Source organism: Bactrocera latifrons, unplaced genomic scaffold (genome assembly GCF_001853355.1).
Source record: "Bactrocera latifrons isolate USDA-ARS-PBARC rearing strain unplaced genomic scaffold, ASM185335v1 scaffold_332, whole genome shotgun sequence".
Classification (NCBI taxonomy): Eukaryota; Metazoa; Arthropoda; class Insecta; order Diptera; family Tephritidae; genus Bactrocera; species Bactrocera latifrons.
This window is the reverse complement of record NW_017536971.1, coordinates 26,166-45,061: the sequence shown is the minus strand read 5'-3', so window position 1 is coordinate 45,061 and position 18,896 is coordinate 26,166. Positions and strand designations below refer to the sequence as shown.

Here is an 18,896-nt window from a genome sequence, read left to right as displayed (position 1 = left end):
CTCGAACCAAAATCGGCTGATAGGAAATTGGGTTAAACAATTCAATTCAGTTCTCTGAATTTTAACATCGCGATGGACCTTCCACACAACTTTTACATTCACAAAAGTTCATGAATAATCTTGATATTCTTCGAGTGTCAGCCATCTTGACCACATCAAAATCACATAAAAGACAGTTTTTTCATGTGAAGTAAGAACAATATATTTTTTTATTCTAAAATTGCAGTATTTTTTGATAAAAATTTAATTTGTTCAAAATTGAATGTTTCATATGCATATGTGACCTGGTCTAGGAAAAGGGAGCTAACGTGCGAAAACTAGTTTTCTGGGAAACAGCTGTTAAAAACAAAGCATCTCATCTTCCATCCGAATCAACTAAAAAGTGCAAATTGATTCTTTGACACCTAAGCCCCCTTTCCGTAGACCAGGTCACATATTAATCTTTAATATAATATGTGACATTTCCTGAACTACATTAATTACTTTAGTCAGAATTATGCTTTGATTCGTTACTTGTTAAAACAGCTGTTGCTGCTGATTTTCTAACGTTCGAAACSCACAATCTGGAATTCACATAAATGTATAATATTTTGTGATTCTGTGGAAGCGTGCAATTTTATCAAGCAAAAAAAAACACAACAGAACTCTAAAAGGAATTTACGAATATAAAGCAAACAAACGGCATGCAAGTTGTAAAAGCGTCTAGAATTAACAAAAATAGAGTCACCTCAAACTAGGTTTCTCTAACATTTTTATACCAAATATATAACAGAGGAGCATACCAGGAAAACCGCACAATGTGAAAGCAGCCATTGGTAACTGATGAGCAACCACTGTATTATCAAAAAATTTTCACCTGCAATGCAAATGTGTCTGCCAGTGATACAAGAAACAAAAAATAGAATTTTACTCTTGGATTCCTTACTCTGACAAAGAAGGGCTCCTGTTAATATTACGCACATGTATTCCCAGCAAGAAAAATACAAGAGCCGCATGAGTCACTAGCCAATCTGTGTTTCCAACAAACTAAACATTTACCACCTGCTCTTTCATCTATCTTCTGTTGTGTGAAAGTACATTTTTGTTGCCGTTGTATTGTTGTTTTTGTGTTGCTGCACACCTAAATCACGTTGACACAAAACAGCAGCATTTAAATCATTTTTAAGCGACTCTACTACTGCAGCTTCCCGACTCAACTCGACCGAAGCTCATGTTTTCATGAATGGTCCACCTCTCCACCGGACTGCTGAAATAATGCACCACACAAACCGCGCATCTGCGAAAGCGACGACTCTCTATGGACCAATTTTATCTCGTTTTTATGTTTCCTTCATTTTACTACAATTTCTATTTTTTTGCTTTGGCTACATCCTTATGGCTCTGTGTAAACGTGAGTTTGCTTCATTGGAATTTATAGCGGAACGTTTTTATGCCTAATATGCTTCAATTGGTTGGGGAGATTTGTTGCTGCTGCAGTCGCAGGGAACTTACTTTTGACTTACTGACTGCTCCTTTTGCTATTATTGTCCCTTGGTGTGCAACTTGCTATAATTGTAGCGCATATTCCCACCCTTCCGTGCTCTTAAATACTTTGTCCAATCATTCATGGCTACTTGTGAAAAAGAAACAGATGTGCCAGGAAAATTAAAATGGAAACACAGCGCAAGAAGCAAATAATTTATTGAATTTGTTTACCAGTAAAAAACAGGTTTACAGTTAATTTCTTAGCACCCATATACGATAATGGTGTACATTGCATTTAGATAACTCAATTATACCTTCGTCTGTTATACTTTTCTTTAAGTTTTTCTGTCAATACATTTTTTCTTTAATCATACTCCTGTAAACACTTTTTTATGGCTCTCCTTTTTAAAGGTAATACGTACAGCTCATACCAAATTTATGAAAAGGCTTCCAAATAAGTTTTAAGTAAAACTGTTTTGAATCTTTTTGTCTACAGCTTCTATTTTCGACTAGTTTTAATTGTCTAAAGTTAAGTGATGCCTCCAATGTAAGATCTAACGCAACTACTTCATATCAAGATTATAATATTATGATATTGATTACTTAATATCAGATTATAATAGATCATAATTTTGCATGAAAAATAAATATATTTTAAAGTGCATTCAAAATGGTTTTGAGAACTTTTCCAGTATTCTTACCACTTCGGTTGCCGTAATGAAAAAATTCCCTCACGCACTTAAGGTTTTGTCCAGAACGCAAATTGACACTATGAGTATATATAAACTTAAAAATAGGTTTGGTTAAAAGCTTTTGGTAAAAATTAAACTGAGTTTTTCCTACAGTCAAAGTATTCGTAGTTAATGTTTTCGCAATCAAACGGTTGTCGGCACTTACCTGAAAAAAAGTTATAATCAATCTATAATTATAATATAACCAAATATAATATATGTACCAGTTATTATATACATTATAACAGCAGTAAATATTTACTTAAAAATTATCCCATCGCGCAAAAATATTTCAATAACAAGTAAAAAAGCACAAAGTCCGAGTGCAACCCAACATCTTATACTCTTCCAACTGACAAAAATCAAAGCCAGGGAAATACCTTAAGGTGTAAAACGATTTCAATTTTATATATAACAAATTGTCTGACCGGCAAATTCGGCATAAGATGTTTATTAAACGAAAATCATTATACGTAGGATATGGGAGTTGGGTTAATATCGACCCTATTCTATCTATTGACTATTATCATAGATAGAATTAAGATACTTTACATACAATCACCAATCACATGGAGTAAAATCAGGCAGATTTTCGAAAATCGTGATATTAGTTTTATGGGAGTAGGTCAAAAATTCGCCCAAATAAATCTTCAGAGACGAAAATACCTGATTCAACCCATTTTTGATACCCAGATAGGCTATTGTCAGGAAAGGATTCTCTATGAATTTAAATTCTATATCTCACACATTGCCCGATATTTTCAGTCAAAAGTCACCTATAGCTACTGGGGTCACCATATTCGATATCTAGGGGCTTGAAAAGTTTTGCCTGGATTTGGACAGTTTTTGGTCATAAGGTGGCATACTTTAAAATAATTATTAGTGCGCAATTGTATCGCGTTATATTAATTTCTTCTCGATTTGGGTACTGGAAAGTGAAAGAATCAACTGGAATTAAAATTGTATTCTATAGAAAGTAGATGTGGTTGTGTTCCAATTTTACCCATTTTCTCACTGTGACATATGCGATTTCAGCAAAAAGAGGGCGGTATCACGCCCATCGACCAATTTTGGCAATAGCTCCCATTAAGCCCTCTCATACCATCTCTGAGGTAAAATTTAATGTCTCTGTTGTATTTAGTTATTGATTTATTGCGCTCTTAGTAGTTTTGAACAGTACCGTTATAGTATGCAGTGATAGTGAAATAACCTCTTATCTTCGATTTCATCCATTTTCGCGAAATAATTTATTGAGTTTGTTTAACAGTAAAAAACAGGTTTATATTCAATTTCTTAGCACCCGAATACGATAATGGGGGGTTATCTTCCGATTTCATCAATTTTGGCCACAGGTGCCCTTTGCTACTGCGATGCCCTGTGCCAAATTAGAGTTTTATATCTCTATTTACTGCTTAGTTATGTTTCCGGTTAATGATGAGTTTCATGAAGATAAGTATCTCAATTTTTACTCAAGTTACTGCTTGCAGGGAGGGGCGGCCGACAGACAGATAGGATTTCAACTTTTCTCTTTATCCTGATCATTTATATACATATATAGCATATATAACCCCATATCTATCTCGCATAGTTTCAGGTGAAAAGTAAAACCGTTAGGGGAATAAAACTATTATAGTCTGTAGCAACAGGTTGCAAGAGTGTAAAAATCAGTCGGTGTTAAATTACACTACAGCCACGTATGATTTGCATCTCATAGCACTTGAATAAATTGTCATATTGTAATGCTCACTTTTTTGTCCTTAAAAAAAGTACAGACATAACCAAATACACACCAAGCTTTAACTCTATTGATCATTCACGCGGTTAGATGCCTTTTCCATTTCTGAATATATACATATGTAATGTATGTATCTAGCGCCACTTACGCACTTGCCCCACTGGGTCGACGGAGTAGGGCGACTTAAAGCCGTATCTGATGCAATTAAAAACAATTATGAGTCTCATTAAAACACTATGACATGACATGAAGTCGAGGCAGCAGCATAGAAGTACTATATGCTATATGCACACGAAGTTCATAAAGAAACTGATGATCGCCCTTTTATACTAGCCTGATGCAATACATTAGTAGCGTCACAGCAATCGAACGTCAAAATCACACGCCCTAATGGCATTGCGGCGCGTACAAACGCCCCTCTTTACCATCATGACGGCAAACATAATCATCGCTAATATTAGTGGGCTAGTGGCAGCGGGCATCCTTTAGAATACCATAACGCTGCACTTTCTCAACGCAGCAGCTAGCGGTGCGCCTACGCATTCATCTCTTAATACTGCTATACATATATGCACTTCCCGCTACCACTTCGGCCTGAATTCACACAATTAACATTTGACAGTCTCAAGTGGTGGCGAAGAATTGGGAAATTGTGCACGAACCATGGGATGCATTTAAGCGCAAAGCTTTGGTATTGCTTTTATTGCTCCGCTGTTGTTTGCACACAGCGACAAAGTGCTTAATGCATCTATCAATTTTCCCCCGCTTATGTGTGTACCGCAGCTGTCGAAATTATAAACGAAAACAATAAAAAATATTAAGGCAATTTAATATCTGATTGTGAGTGATGCGGCAACTCGGCAGAGCGGATTCTTCAAGCACACATTATTCTAGTACTGCTCAGAGTGAATGGGATCTTCATATTGACTATACATGTAATTGGGTTAATCATCATAGACGGCGCGCATAGGCGACATAAGAATAATAAAAACATTATTCAAATAACAGTGAGTATAATAAGAAATAGGTTCTTACATGTGCATGCAACCAACTTGTCGCCCTTTTCACAAATCCATACAAGAAATTCCGTATCGGCATTGAAACACCAAACAGTCGTAAGTGAAGTTTGCATTTGCTTTCAACAAATCAGTCAACTAGAAATTGTCGCCTATCTGATTTAACTGCTAGTATTTCTTTGACACTTGTTGCTTCCAAACGGTTGATTGACAATACAACTCTACAACTATATCTCTACACATGTTTTCCAGTAAATGCCGGCCCAGTCTTTATGGGGTAGTGTATTTATCATTTGATCATTGTACATTTGCCAGGACAGCAGATCTGAATTGAAAGTCATATTTTTAAGAGATTACAATACTACCACATTTCTCCCAACAAAAAAATTTTTCTTCAAAACCGGTAACCATGCAACAACGTTCTTCATAAAGGACGTCAACGAAAATACGAAAAAGTAGAAATAGTGATTCCTAACAAATATTATCTCATGGTTTGATTTATAACTTTGTAGAATAAGCAAAGTAAAGCTAGAACGAAAATCACACTCTTGCATAACGAACCGTACCAAGCAGTATAGACTTCCGAGGCATGTAACCGAATGCAAATTCCCGGGGCATAAAATATTTAAGAAGCAGTTGTGCTACCACCTAATCACGTCCCACTAGTAGTGAAATTTGAGAGAACTGTGAAGAAATTGTGGACAATATATATACATATGAAAAAAAAATCTGAATTTTAAATTTAAATTTAAACTTTGCGTGAAAGCGGATTCGTCGACATATTTTTTTCTAGGTTGGTAGAACTGTCAGTGTCAAATCAAAATAATCTTTGGTGGTAATATACGCTTATGTTTCTGAAGTAAATAAAGTGCGTTCGGCGATTTTTACGTTGAGAGAAATTATTCAGCAAAGAAGTTCAATTGAATTTTGTACGCGGAATAAAATTTTTAGTGCCGAAACGAGCAAAATGTCGGTGAAAACTGTTTGTCGCGAGCAAGTGTTTTTGATTGGTGCACATTATTAAAAATGGAGAAATATGCTATGAGTAGAAGTTCACGCAAGTGAGGAAAGTTCTCTGATTGCCATTAACTTGGGAGTGGCCAGAAACGATTATTTTACATATGGCTCAAGCAGCTCACAACTTCCGGTCTTTGACGAATTATTCTCTAAACACTTCCAATGGAAAGAAGAAAACAGCCTCGGATGAGAGACCCCCCTTTTGAAGGCGACCTCTGAATTACGATTTGCGAGTACTGGCATTCACCCCGATGGTTGAACGTCTAGTTACAATCCGCATCAAAGCGAAGTACTTCAACATATCGCTGTATTGCGTCCATGCTCCTACTGAAGAGAAGGACGATGTGAACGAGGATACCTTCTATGAGCGCTTGGAGCACACCTATGAGAACTGCCCCCGCCACGATGACAAAATCGTGTTTGACGACTTTCACGAAAGTATAGACAGGGAAGGTATCTTTGGCACTACGGTCGGTAAATTTAGTCTCCACGATGATCGACTTCGCCGGGACCCGAAATATGGTTATCTGTAGTTCTAGATTCCAGCATAAGAAATTTCCTCAAGCTACCTTGCTGACTCCGGATCGAAAAGCCACCAACCGGATCGATCATATTGTGATAGGCAGAAGACACGTGTATAGTGTTCTAGACGTGCGTAAGCTTCGAGGTAGTCGCCTCGAACCACTGACGATGGAGCAGATGTTCCATTCCCCGACCATGAAGAAGTTCGAATAACAATTACGCGTCTGAAGAACAACAAAGTCGCGAGAGCCGATGGATTGCTGGTCGAACTGTTTAAACACGGCGGCGAAAAACTGATAGGTATTCTTAACGATTGGAATTTAAGTGTGCTCTGCCCAATCCACGTAAAGGGAGACACCATAACTACCTCTTCGTCGATTTTAAAACTGCTTTTGACAGCGCGAATAGGAACTGCCTCTATGCAGCTATGTCTGAATTTGGTGTAAATTGACGTTGAGTAACAACAAAAGCTCAGTCGGGTCCGATCGGAAAGAACCTCTTCGAGCCGTTCGATACTAAAGGAGGTTTCAGACAAGGCGGTGACTTCTTCAATCTGCTGCTGGAGAAAATAATTCGAGCAGCGGGTGCTACTTCAGGCTGAGTAATCAATTGGGAAGTAAAGTCCTCTCTCCACGAATAAAAACCAAACTCTATAAGTCACTCATTATTCTCGTCCTGCTATATGGTGCAGAGGCAGACGAAGACAACATCTGATGAGTCGACGCTACAAGGTCAGTCGACGAAAGAAAGGTCATGCGGAAGACTTATGGTCCTTTGCACATTGGCAACTGCAAATATTGTATTCGATGGAACGACGATGAGTGGTACGAGTTATATAACGACATTGACAGCAGCGAAATAAGAGACAGCGGCTGCGTTGGCTAGGATATGTCGTTCGTATGAATGAAAACACTACAGCACTAAAAGTATTCGACGCAGTACTCGTCGGTGAAAGTAGGGGACCAACTCCGTTGGAGAAAAACAGGTGGAGAAGAACGTGGCTGAATTTGGTGTCTTGAATTGCCGCCAAATTGCTAAAAGAAGATACGATTGGCGCGCTGTTGTAAACTCGGCTATAACCGCGTAAGCGGTGTCTACGCCATTAAAAAAATATAAAAAACTGGAGTTGAGAAAGCGTTGACGGCGAAAAATATCCAGGACGGCCATCAACATCAACTGATGATCAACACGTCGGTAAAATAAAATAAAAAAAGTGATGCTTGAGAATCGACGAATAATAGTTAGAGATCTTAATGGCATCTATAGAATATCGGAAGGATCAGTGAAAGCTATTTTTAAAGATTATTTATTTGCGTCTCTGCCACATTTAGTTATTGATTTATCATGCTTTTAGTAGTTTTAAACAGTACCGCTAAATGGGGAGTTAACGGTGTTTTCATCCACTTCACACTCTCGATAGGAGTTTTTATAATATTCGTACTGAGCGAATTTGGTTGTTATAAATTAAGTGGTTTAGCAGATATGTACATTAAACTTATTTGAGGGTGGGCCCACGCTCACTTCTTCAAAATTTTTTATAAACAGATGCGGTGTAATATCTTCATTTAGTACTTAGTTATGGCACTTCATACGTTTTCGGTTAATGGCGAATTGTGGGTGGGGCAGTGGTCCGATTACGCCCATCTACGAACTCGAATTATTTTTGTACCAAGGAATCTGCACACAAAGTTTCATTAAGATATCTCAATTTTTACTCAAGTTACAGCTTGCACGGACGGACGGATGGATAGCCAGATAGTCAACCGGATTTCAATTTTTATCTTACCCTTATACGTAAAACCTTATCTTTGTGATACGTACAACCATTAGGTGAACAAAACTATAATACTCTGTAACAATTGCAAGAGTATAAAAACGCCTGTTTAATATTTTGCATCAGAGAACACACAAAAAATATTTTGCAAAAAAACGGAAAAACAGTACCTAAATAATTTTTATTGATATTAAGTGATAATAACGGGTTTTTTTTTTTCTTTAATAAACTCTTAAAGAAGTTAGGAATACCGATCCATCCTCATATAAATACATTTAGACAAATTCTGTTTAACAATCAAACAGTTCATCATCAACAAAGCACTACACAAAAGTTTCTGCTGATACCGAGCCTTCATAACATAAAAATTGAAAGCCGTGAACGGCCAGATTCTTTGTCAAGCATTTGCACTTGTAATGTGAGAGGGCTACGAAATGTTTGTCGCAATTGAAAAATGAACTAATCGCATTTGAATGGACCGAAGTTACGGAAAAACAAAACAGTACAAACATTAAGAGTCAAACGACATTTACTCGGTTAGTTGGTTGTTTGCTTTTGTGGGGCAGGCGACAATTCCAAAACACAAAAACAATAGACTACTACGATTTGCATGCAAAATTCGCTTTACAACCCAAACGTTGCCAGCATCTTAAAGAGGTGTTGAGGCGTGTTGTCTGCGTCAAGTACTGACAACTGCCAGAATTAAAGCGCGGGCGGGGGGAAGTGTAATTCGGTCAAAACTTTTATGCTTTTCCCACTACTGTCGCTGGTATTTTGAACCTTCATGTAGATGTTTTTTTTTTTCTCCATTAGAATTGTATAATTAATGCGTCACAATGGCTGTGGCGGAATTTATTACATGCAACCTTTCATTTTATTAAAAAACGCATAAATGTTTTTGTCTTGCATTCAGCAAAATCTGTCCTCGGCAAACGAGGTGCGGAAAAGTGCTGCTAACGCGTTCGCGCAAGCTACTCATTTGCAAGTCGTATTGTCAACAAATTTGCATAGAAATCACTTACCGTCAACTACAGCTAAATGCGAAGCGCGATATACACATAAAACACAACAACAACTGACTGACTCTTAATAAGTACGGAAAATGTAAATAACGACAAGAATTTTGTTAAATAGCGAAGTAATAGTATAGGGAGGAATGTTTGAGCGCACTGAGATATTTATTTCCGCACCCGCATCCGCATCTGCATCCGTATCTATTTCCGGAAAGCCTAATTTAAAGTGAAAATTATAAGAGGCGCCATATTATTTGATCTTTATCTGTGACGGCTAATAGTTAACGCTTATTAGCAAACGGCGACTGTTGACTGTGTGGTGATATCTCGCGACCACTGACCCCTACAGCCGTAATAAACCCATCGTGACAAGTAAATATTAATATCAACCTTTTTTATTGAGATTCAAATATACAAATAAGAGACAAGTACAACTACGTATACATATAGCATGTATATTTCGCCAGATTTTTTTTCAATTACCAACCCCATCTTACACACTTACTCTACTATGCCAACATTGTACCCATATAATTTAGTTCATTTCATTTTCTTTTACGTTTCGTTTCCTTTACACAATACCCCGCCTACACCGCAATGCTGACACCTAGCTGCCGTTCATGCCTGCCGTCGGTGACGCCTTCGAAACGATCGACGCCTTTGAATATTCAAATTAACTTTTTAATTAAGATTCCACTTTTTCTTCCACTTCAAGCCCCCACACGCCATCGCAGAAACAACGGAAATGTAAGAAATTGTTGTGATTTAACGCTTTTAATATTGAGTTCCCGTGCGTATACTTGTTTTAAGGATTGCGTGGCCTAGTTGGGCGTTCTCCGCACACCCGTATGTATGTCTCAGGGCACCTTATGGTGCGTTTAGATATACGAGTGATTGTATTGTTACGTGCCGTCTTTGACTTGCAAATTTCCACCACTTAACCCCATGTCAACAAAAAAAAAACATAGTTAACTGGACGATTGCGCATCGTACTAAATACACATCACTTATGGACGATGTGTCGGATGGAGCGGCAATCGCTTAGATGTTTTTGATAGAAAATTAATATGAAAACGGTTGTATTGCATTGTTATAAAGGTTTACGGAGCTCATGGTGCTCGAGTAGGCCACTTTGTACTGAAGTGTTTATGCAAATTAGTTGTGCGCAAACTTCCCAAAAGAAAACAGAAAATGATCACTCCCTTTTAAGCGGTTTATAAGTATTTCTCAATTAATTATGTTTATAAAGCAGCAATGACTATGCCGAAGTTAAGATGTCGGATGGTGGGTAACGTTTAATGGACTGTTGGTAGTAATGATGAAGACAATGCACTTGTTTTATGGTTGGTAAAGATATCCATGAGGAGGAAGAAGTATGTAAACATAATAAACTTACTCCTAGTTTTTGTGCTGGCTGCTGCTTGAAGCCTTTACCGTCACTTAAGTGATAGCAAAACTTTGCAAACTAATTGAAAACTTGAGTATGAATATTTAAAACTCCTCTTTTAGTATCTAGTGACAACTTATAGTTGATTTTGACTCCCTGGTTTATAGAAAAGTTTTAAGAGGCATGAGGATGTGGCACGTGCTTGATATTAAATAATTTCAGTAAGGGTTTAATAAAATTATAGCATATTTATATACATAAATACATAACATCTTATCCCAAAAAAAGTACAAAGAAAAAAAAAATAGGTGTATCAACAAACATTTTATAAATGATAAAACCGGGTTAATTATACTCAAGAACTTTCGGACTAATTTTTTAATTTCTAATTTGTTGAATTTGTTTCCGCTCCTATTTAAATGAGTATAAAATTTCCTTTACAAAACAATGCTTCAACCGGGAAAATAATGGCAGACCCTAACATAATACACCACAATAAATCACACTTGAAGGCAGTATACAAATATATCACTACACAGGACAACACTCCATACCAAAACACCGCACCATTAGCTAACAAAAGGATGGTCCCCGCAGATTCTCCACATCATTCGAATCAGTTGTAGCGATCCTGTACACTAAAACATTTAATTCGTGAACAGTAATCTCTCCAAACTCTTACTGCGGATCTGACAGCTTAATAGGCGCGTTATTTAATCATCCTCAACTGTTTTTGTAATAACATTTTGTGCACGAAATAAATCGAATATTCATTTAAATAATTAACGCGATTATATAGTGGGAAATGGTTGAAATTCCACCTCAAGGGTATTTTAAATATAATAAATAATGCTAAGATATCATTGAAGTTACAAAGTGTAGCAACGTATGCAGTTTATATTGTTAATAAATACAATCAGATCCGTAACTGAAAGTGCTAAATTTTAAGCGACGCGGCTTGATAGCGAACTTGAAACAGATGCTGCATTCAGCTCCATCTATGATGATTGTTCGATTGATATATTCTCTGGAAAAATTGGGAAACAGCGCAAAGAGCAACGTTACTCATCGCAACTGGATGCAAATTTCATTTTATAATAGGGGTTTTTTGCCTATGCGGTATTCTATCTCTATCTCATTCTTCTGAAAGAATCGATCGATCTTGCAAAGTCATCAAATATGATAGATACGCTGGTTAAAACGTTCCGAAATCGAAGAAAATTGACAAAGAAAAACCAAGAAGCTGCGGCCGACAAACTAAACGCAAAAATTTCTGCGTGAGAGCTTACATTCCTCTGTTGGATACAAACGGCGAAGATTTGAAGATGCGCCTTTCTAGAGATGTAATAGATGGATTTCAACTGAGTTTGCTACTTCCAGAAACAGTGTGTGAAAACCAAAGAAAATCTTATTGACTGCTTGATAGATAGATTCAAATTCCTTTTGGATAATGGCAACGTCGTGCCATTGGAAGCAGAAGCAAAAGTGAACAAACAACTAGTTACCGACTACTGCACTTAAAACGTTGAAGAACTGCAATTTTCGCATATTCTACACACTTCCTGTGATGAATACGAGCTCTGAATGCTCTTTTTTGACACTTCACCGCATGAAAACGTGACTAAGGACGAAAATGCTTCAAGATAGATTGATTGGCCTAGGGTTGCTGCACACGTATTATGACATTAAAATCACTGCAAAAAGAATTCTCGAAAAATTCTCACCAACTTGGCCGCTTAATTTTGTGAAATGTTTCTATGCAATAAAATAAATAAAATCATAAAATTATAAATTTTTACACTTGTTTGGAAAAATTGTAGTGTAATCCAACTAAAAAATGAGTTTACAATATTACAATAATCACTGCTATATTTTCGGATCGTTATAACTTATAAATTTATGAGACTATGTGAAACCCCTAAATGAGCTTCTTCAATTTAGAGGCATTTTATATTAGAAAGATAAATTGAAAATTTTCAAGCATGATATTAATATAATATTCTTTATGTTTCAAGTAAATGTTTATTTCCCCCTTTACACTTATTCGCCCGTAATTGTGAGTGAATGAATTTTCAGCCATTTATTATTTTACATTTATTTCATAATATTTCACTTCGTTCCGTTTCGAATCGCTTCGTAGTGGATTATTTGACAACACATTTTGTTGTCATCTTAAAGTTTGTCGGATATGTCACAGTTGTTTCAATTATTTAACGTGACGGGCCGACGCTAATGCATCAACTTGGTCGCCATCATCCACAATGAATTTATTTGCATTTTATAAGCGGCAAATGAGCAACGCGAGTAAATCACAATAAATAATAAAATATATACATACGTATAAATCACGAGAAAATTACAAGAAGAAAAATATTTTCACTACGATAAAGGGAAATACATTTGAGTCATTTCGCGGTACTTGAGATCAGACTTAAGTGGCATAAATTGATAATTTTATTTTACATTTTAAGAAGATGTTATCACTGAATTACCCATTTTTACATTACAGCGGCATTATAATTAGTGCAATTTCATATTTGATTAGTTTTCAATTATCGACGATTGAGTACTGGGGACTCCCATACGAAACTTGCTAACGAAATAATAAAACTGGTATTATCGAAAATTTTGTTAACAAGTTTTCTATTCTAATAGTATAAAATAATAATTTTTCTTCGAAACGATTAATCATTGACAATTACGAAGTATGAAGAAGATTTTTGTATAAATTCAGAGTTATCGACGATTCTACTTCAATATTAAGTAATCAGCTATCTTGAAGAGGTCTAATTACAACTACTGTAACCATGTATCAGAAAACACGGATTTATCCACTCGCAATATTTGTAAAAACTCTGTTAGTCACTTTTGCAATTGCCAGAGTAAGCGGCACTTTCAAGAAGAATCCATTTCTGCCACCAGCTCCGCAGCAGCCTTCATATTATCATCCCGCGCCGGCTCCGCCACCAATTGTTTATCACCCAGCACCTGCACCGCCCCCAGTGTTTTACCACCCAGCGCCAGCAAGACCGCCACCACCACCACCACGACAGAGGCCGCCTCAAATCATCATAGTACCTGTGCAAACGTATCCCGCACATCCAGCGCCACGACCGCCACCTGTTCATCCCGCCCCACCACCACCGCATCCAGTACATCCGCCACCACGTCCAGTACACCCACCATCACACCCAATACATCCAGCACCAGTCTATACACAACCAGCACCACCAACGAAAGTGATCCAACCAACTTTGGTTATACAACCAATTCTATATCCTGGTGGCAGCGGCGGCGGTGGAGGGAAAGGTGGTAAAGGATGCAACTGTCATGGGAAGTAAAAAAGGTGAACCAGATATTCAAAATAATAGTAACATATTTAAAAGTAAACTTAAAGGTATATAAATAAATCGAAGACATTACGATTACAAATTTGTTTCAGTTTTTCGAAAAGTACAATCGGATGTATATTTTGGTCGGAAAAAACTCAGTAAATATTATTTGGCTTTTCAATTAAAGAATTAACATTCCGCTATAAAGGCGATGTCAGTTTCGAATATACGAAGAGATACGAAGAGAAGAACTTAATGGGTCTCGCCACATCTTAGCATAATGAAAATAAAAGGATTCAGAAAATCCTTTATATATATGTATATATATATGAGATATAGAAAATATTTCGACATTGACTTTGAACGAGAAAAAGAGTGCTTGTTCTTTTTCAAAAAACATTTGCAATTTGGTGAACGGAGAATAGTATATGAATAGAGAAACAGGTCTCTTTCATTTCTCTGCTTAATTAGCACCTTTATATATTCTACAGTAGACTTGTCTAAACTAACGAAAAAAGTAATCGACTTATTCATCTCACAATTTTGCTCCCTCTACTACTATTTTCTATGTGTTAGTTTTTGATGAATGCTAATTTTATAGCACTCACCCTCCTGATTACACGATGGTCCATTACAAATAAAATCCATTTAGCAAATTATGTGGTTCTAATTCGACTTAAATACTTAGTTTAGCTGAAAAGTATAATGATAAGCTTTTGAATAAACGTCTGTCATAAACATTGTATAAACTTACAAGTAACAAATCCTATCATTTTCACCCATACATACACAGGAGAAATTACATTAAGAATGCAATAGAATGAGGGAAGACTCAGGGCAAAAGCCCAGGCAGTTCGTTAGGGTTTCCTAAATATTCTACCATTAAAACGGCCAAATGCCTTAAAAAGGCACGAGTGTGCTGCCGTGTTATGCTATCCAATTTAATATTTAAAGCACTTTTTTGTCAAATATATTTCGATTATTAAAGTTCATATAGATTAAATTTACCTAGCTTTGATTAAAATTTTATTTATTGTACAAAAATATTGGTAAATAGTTTCTATTTTATTAAAAATATTTGAAGAATCTATCTAYTTTTGTTTAAATTATTACAAATAGTTTTGTTTAGTATTGTATATTTTATATGTTTGAAAATAGGCGTCTTGGGGAACCTAACACCCATAAAATATTGCTAACGCGGCTATACTGCAACCTCTTTACTATTTTTAAGTCCTTTTATTTAAATCTCTGTGCCGAAAAATCAACTATTTACATTACATTTACATTAAAACAAAAAAAGCTGTTTTAAGGGACTTTTTTAATTACTTACAGATGACGAGCGGCGTCTATACGAATACACAATAATTTTGAACAATGTACTTACATACTTGTACTTTCAGCTGCAACACTTCTATGCGTCACCTGTTGCGGCGAACGTTATCTTCCGGCGAGAGATAGACAGTCCTTTCGTAAACAAAACATCAATTCCAGTAAATTGCCAGTAAATTGCCAGCATCATTAATCTATCTCCCTACGCTGAAGTTATGCGACATTAAATGTACAACGCAATGCTGAGGCAGTTTTTAGCAACAAACGAAAGGAAACAACGCTTGGAAACGTTAGTAAGAACCATTTGGATTTACATAATTTAATTTGGTTAAAAACTGTGCAAAAAACAATATACTCGTCAAACTTTCATCCTAACTTTCCCACCGCGACTTCAAAAGCGTATTCCCAATATACAAGTCCGTTTACTGTCATTGCCGTTGCCACCACGCAAGAAGCTTTTCGGTAATTAACTCGACTTGCGGCTGTCATAACTTGCTATAATGGACCGCGCGCCACCGCCACTTACACTTCTACCCTACGAAGCTAATACCAATGTGACAGTTTGGAAAATCTATAAATAAATAATAACGGTTTAAGCGAATAGTAAACGCAGCAACCGGCCGAGCGTAAAGCCATAAAAAATGCAAAAAGAATATTGAAAATGTAATTGCAGCACAGTAAACACGTGACCGAGAGTGGTAAGAGCTCAAATGGCCTGAGTGTTTGGTGGGAAAAGTCATTCAGTCACCCACTGCGGGCCCGTCCGGCTTAATCGAGCAGAAATCCGAATGCAAACAAACATGGTCGTGGGTGCACAGCAAGTTATATAGCCGACACTCACAATAACAACAGCAATTCTAGTATGAGAAAAGTAGAAATAACAATTACAATAATAATATGATGAGTACAAGCAAAAGCGGAACTTGGAAGGATGGAAGGAAAAGCACCAGAAGCGCACCTTAAAACGCTACAACGCGCAAACCAAATGCAAAGGACCATGTAAACCAACACGCGCCAGAATTAAAACAGGAAACGCTACAGCAGTATAAACTAGTGGCATGACATTCTAACGGCGCGACCATACCAGCAAGTTCGCACACACATATTTTTCAAGTAGCAATTCGTTTTCAATGGTATTCTTTTCAAAAAGGATACACTCGAGAGCAACATAAAGGCATAAATAGATGCGCAACCATTCGTTATATGTTGCACATGCAAAAATCACCGAGCTGTGCCCACTAAGTTTGAGTCACGACTGCTACCGAGAGTGCATGCCCGTATTCCACTTTTGTACTCTACCCCACGTTCTGCACATGCTGACGACAAAGCCGCGGTGAGTACATGTGCGTCTGACGACTGTGGCAACCACCACCAAGTGCACGAATATGTTGCTGCAATACAGCGCAACACAATGCAAATGGGTAACGAGACTATAAATTATTTCGGCATTAACCCATTGATTGCCTCGCCACCAAGTTGCACAGCGGTGTGGCACATTTTTATATGCCGAAGCATATCTCTAGAATATTTAAGTGAAAATCCATATGACTCAGTCGAAAGTGGACGAAATCAGACAAAACCCATTTAACACAATTTTAAATTCTACCTGATTCTTCAACTTTCCAGTACACAAATCAAAAGTCAAACAATGTATTTGGATAAAACTTCACGCAAATAGTGTTCTCATTGTTTTGGATTTTGTTTTACGCCCAAAAATTGTCAAAAGTGGACCATAACTATTCAACCGCTTATGGCTTACTGTTTGCCGAAAATATCGGTCAATCTATGAAATATATAATTGAAATTTGGGGAAAATGTTTATTTGATAATAATAATACGCCCTTGTGTCAAAATGGGATTGAATAGGATCAATACTTCAGAAAGTCCATATATTTATATAAAGATTTTCGAACATACAGTGACCTTTATACCGTTATATGGGTCAATGTGGGAGGTATTTAAATGAAATAGATAGGGCGTGTTTCTTGTAATAACAGTGTATCTTTGTGCCCAAAATGTATAAAAATGGGGTGAAAACCTTCCTTAGCCCCATATAACTTATATTCAAGATTTTGAAACATTCAACCGTCTTTAATGCTTACATCTATCATGTTATATGTAGATATTTATTAAGTTGTTTGAAAACAAGCTCTCAAGTATAGCTGAGCAATGACTAATGATTAATTCAATCAGCCCTTAAATTTCCCTGCGCCAAAAAAATACTCCAAATAATGATTTCCGATTCTTTAATGATTTGGAGCTCAATAAAAATGAAATGGTCGTGGTCTAAACTTCATATCCCTAATATAATGAATTCCAATTTTTTGATTGACCTTTTTACATCAATTCAATATATTCAATTTAGCTTCTTGATTTTATATCACACATGTATACTATCTCATTTGAGGATGATTTTAGAATAAGATATATTAATCAAACTAAGATAGCCTATTGCAATTATCAAGAGTATAAATTGTTAAGTTACACCCGAACTTAGCCCTTACTTATTCGTTTAATATTATTATTAATTTGTGTGTAGAATGTGTGGAGTTGCAATATGTAGGACGCGCTTGCATGTTACATAAGTTCCAATCATACAAGAAATGCCCGTGGTTGCCAATTTTTCCTTTTACAACACAGACACTTTCGCCAGCGAAAGAATACATATTCATTTCGTTTTTGTTGAATATTTTTCGCTTGGTTTCGGAATTTATCTCCTGCAGTTTCAGATCTCATTTAAATGAGGAAAAGCTTGCACATGCGAATTTTCATTGCTGAAATAAATATAATAAATATAAATATACATAAATTTTCGTACATTTAACATTTAAAGACTTATTTAACTCTGTGTATAATTGAGTGGTTGTACTTATAAACAAAATCCATATCGTATATTTAATATTTGAATACACTTTGACCCTCTACCTGCTTAATTGAAATATTGAAACTTTATTTATAATGAATAGTAAATTTCAATTTTTTAATATTTGTTATACAAAACACAAGAAAAAAGTTAAATTTAAGAAAATCCTTATGATATTTCGATATATGGACGGAACTCTGCAAAAGCAAAATACACAATAGTCTAGAGTACCTTCGCATATTATTCAAATATGGCTACTAGGAATATGTTCAGGCAAGGACTCTTTTTGTCACCCAAACCGGTATTTGTAGACAAACGATGAATAAATATACAAATTGGCAAATTAAAAAAAATGTTGTAGAACGCGTTCATGAAGAAAATTGCCCAACTCAAGTTGTCGGACTCGTGTCGAGAATTTGATGATAACGAGGGACAAAAAGAGTTCTCATCTAAATGCCCACGTCTTAAGCTCGTAAGCGAAACCCGCTTTTCTGCATTCATTAAGCTGTTATTGAGCACACTTCCCGCGAACACCAGTTACAAAGCAGTATACTTACTGACTTTACAATACGCTTAACCATAAATGAGAAATCGAAATTTTTAATCAGGTTATAAGTGAAAATAATTTGATAATACATAACTTAAAATTAGCTACAACTATTTTCGCGTTCAAATGTATATGCAAATATTTAAATCAACTACCCTTACCTCAT

General features: G+C 36.3%; 2 protein-coding genes across 2 annotated transcripts in view; one reads left to right on the top strand and one right to left on the bottom strand.

Annotated features, from left to right (window-relative positions):
* LOC108971263 (tyrosine-protein kinase Drl) overlaps nucleotides 1-18,896 on the bottom strand; it is a 108,404-nt gene that overhangs the window by 64,040 nt on the left and 25,468 nt on the right. The gene's annotated exons all lie outside the window — the stretch shown is intronic.
* LOC108971264 (pollen-specific leucine-rich repeat extensin-like protein 3) lies at nucleotides 13,413-14,058 on the top strand. Its single transcript, XM_018937221.1, has one exon. It carries the CDS (start codon nucleotides 13,467-13,469, stop codon nucleotides 13,998-14,000), a length of 534 nt encoding a protein of 177 aa, XP_018792766.1. The 5' UTR covers nucleotides 13,413-13,466; the 3' UTR covers nucleotides 14,001-14,058.

Bases quoted from the DNA above. Each gene is read 5' to 3' on its own strand.
- LOC108971264 (XM_018937221.1), top strand. From the start codon at position 13,467: ATGTATCAGAAAACACGGATTTATCCACTCGCAATATTTGTAAAAACT.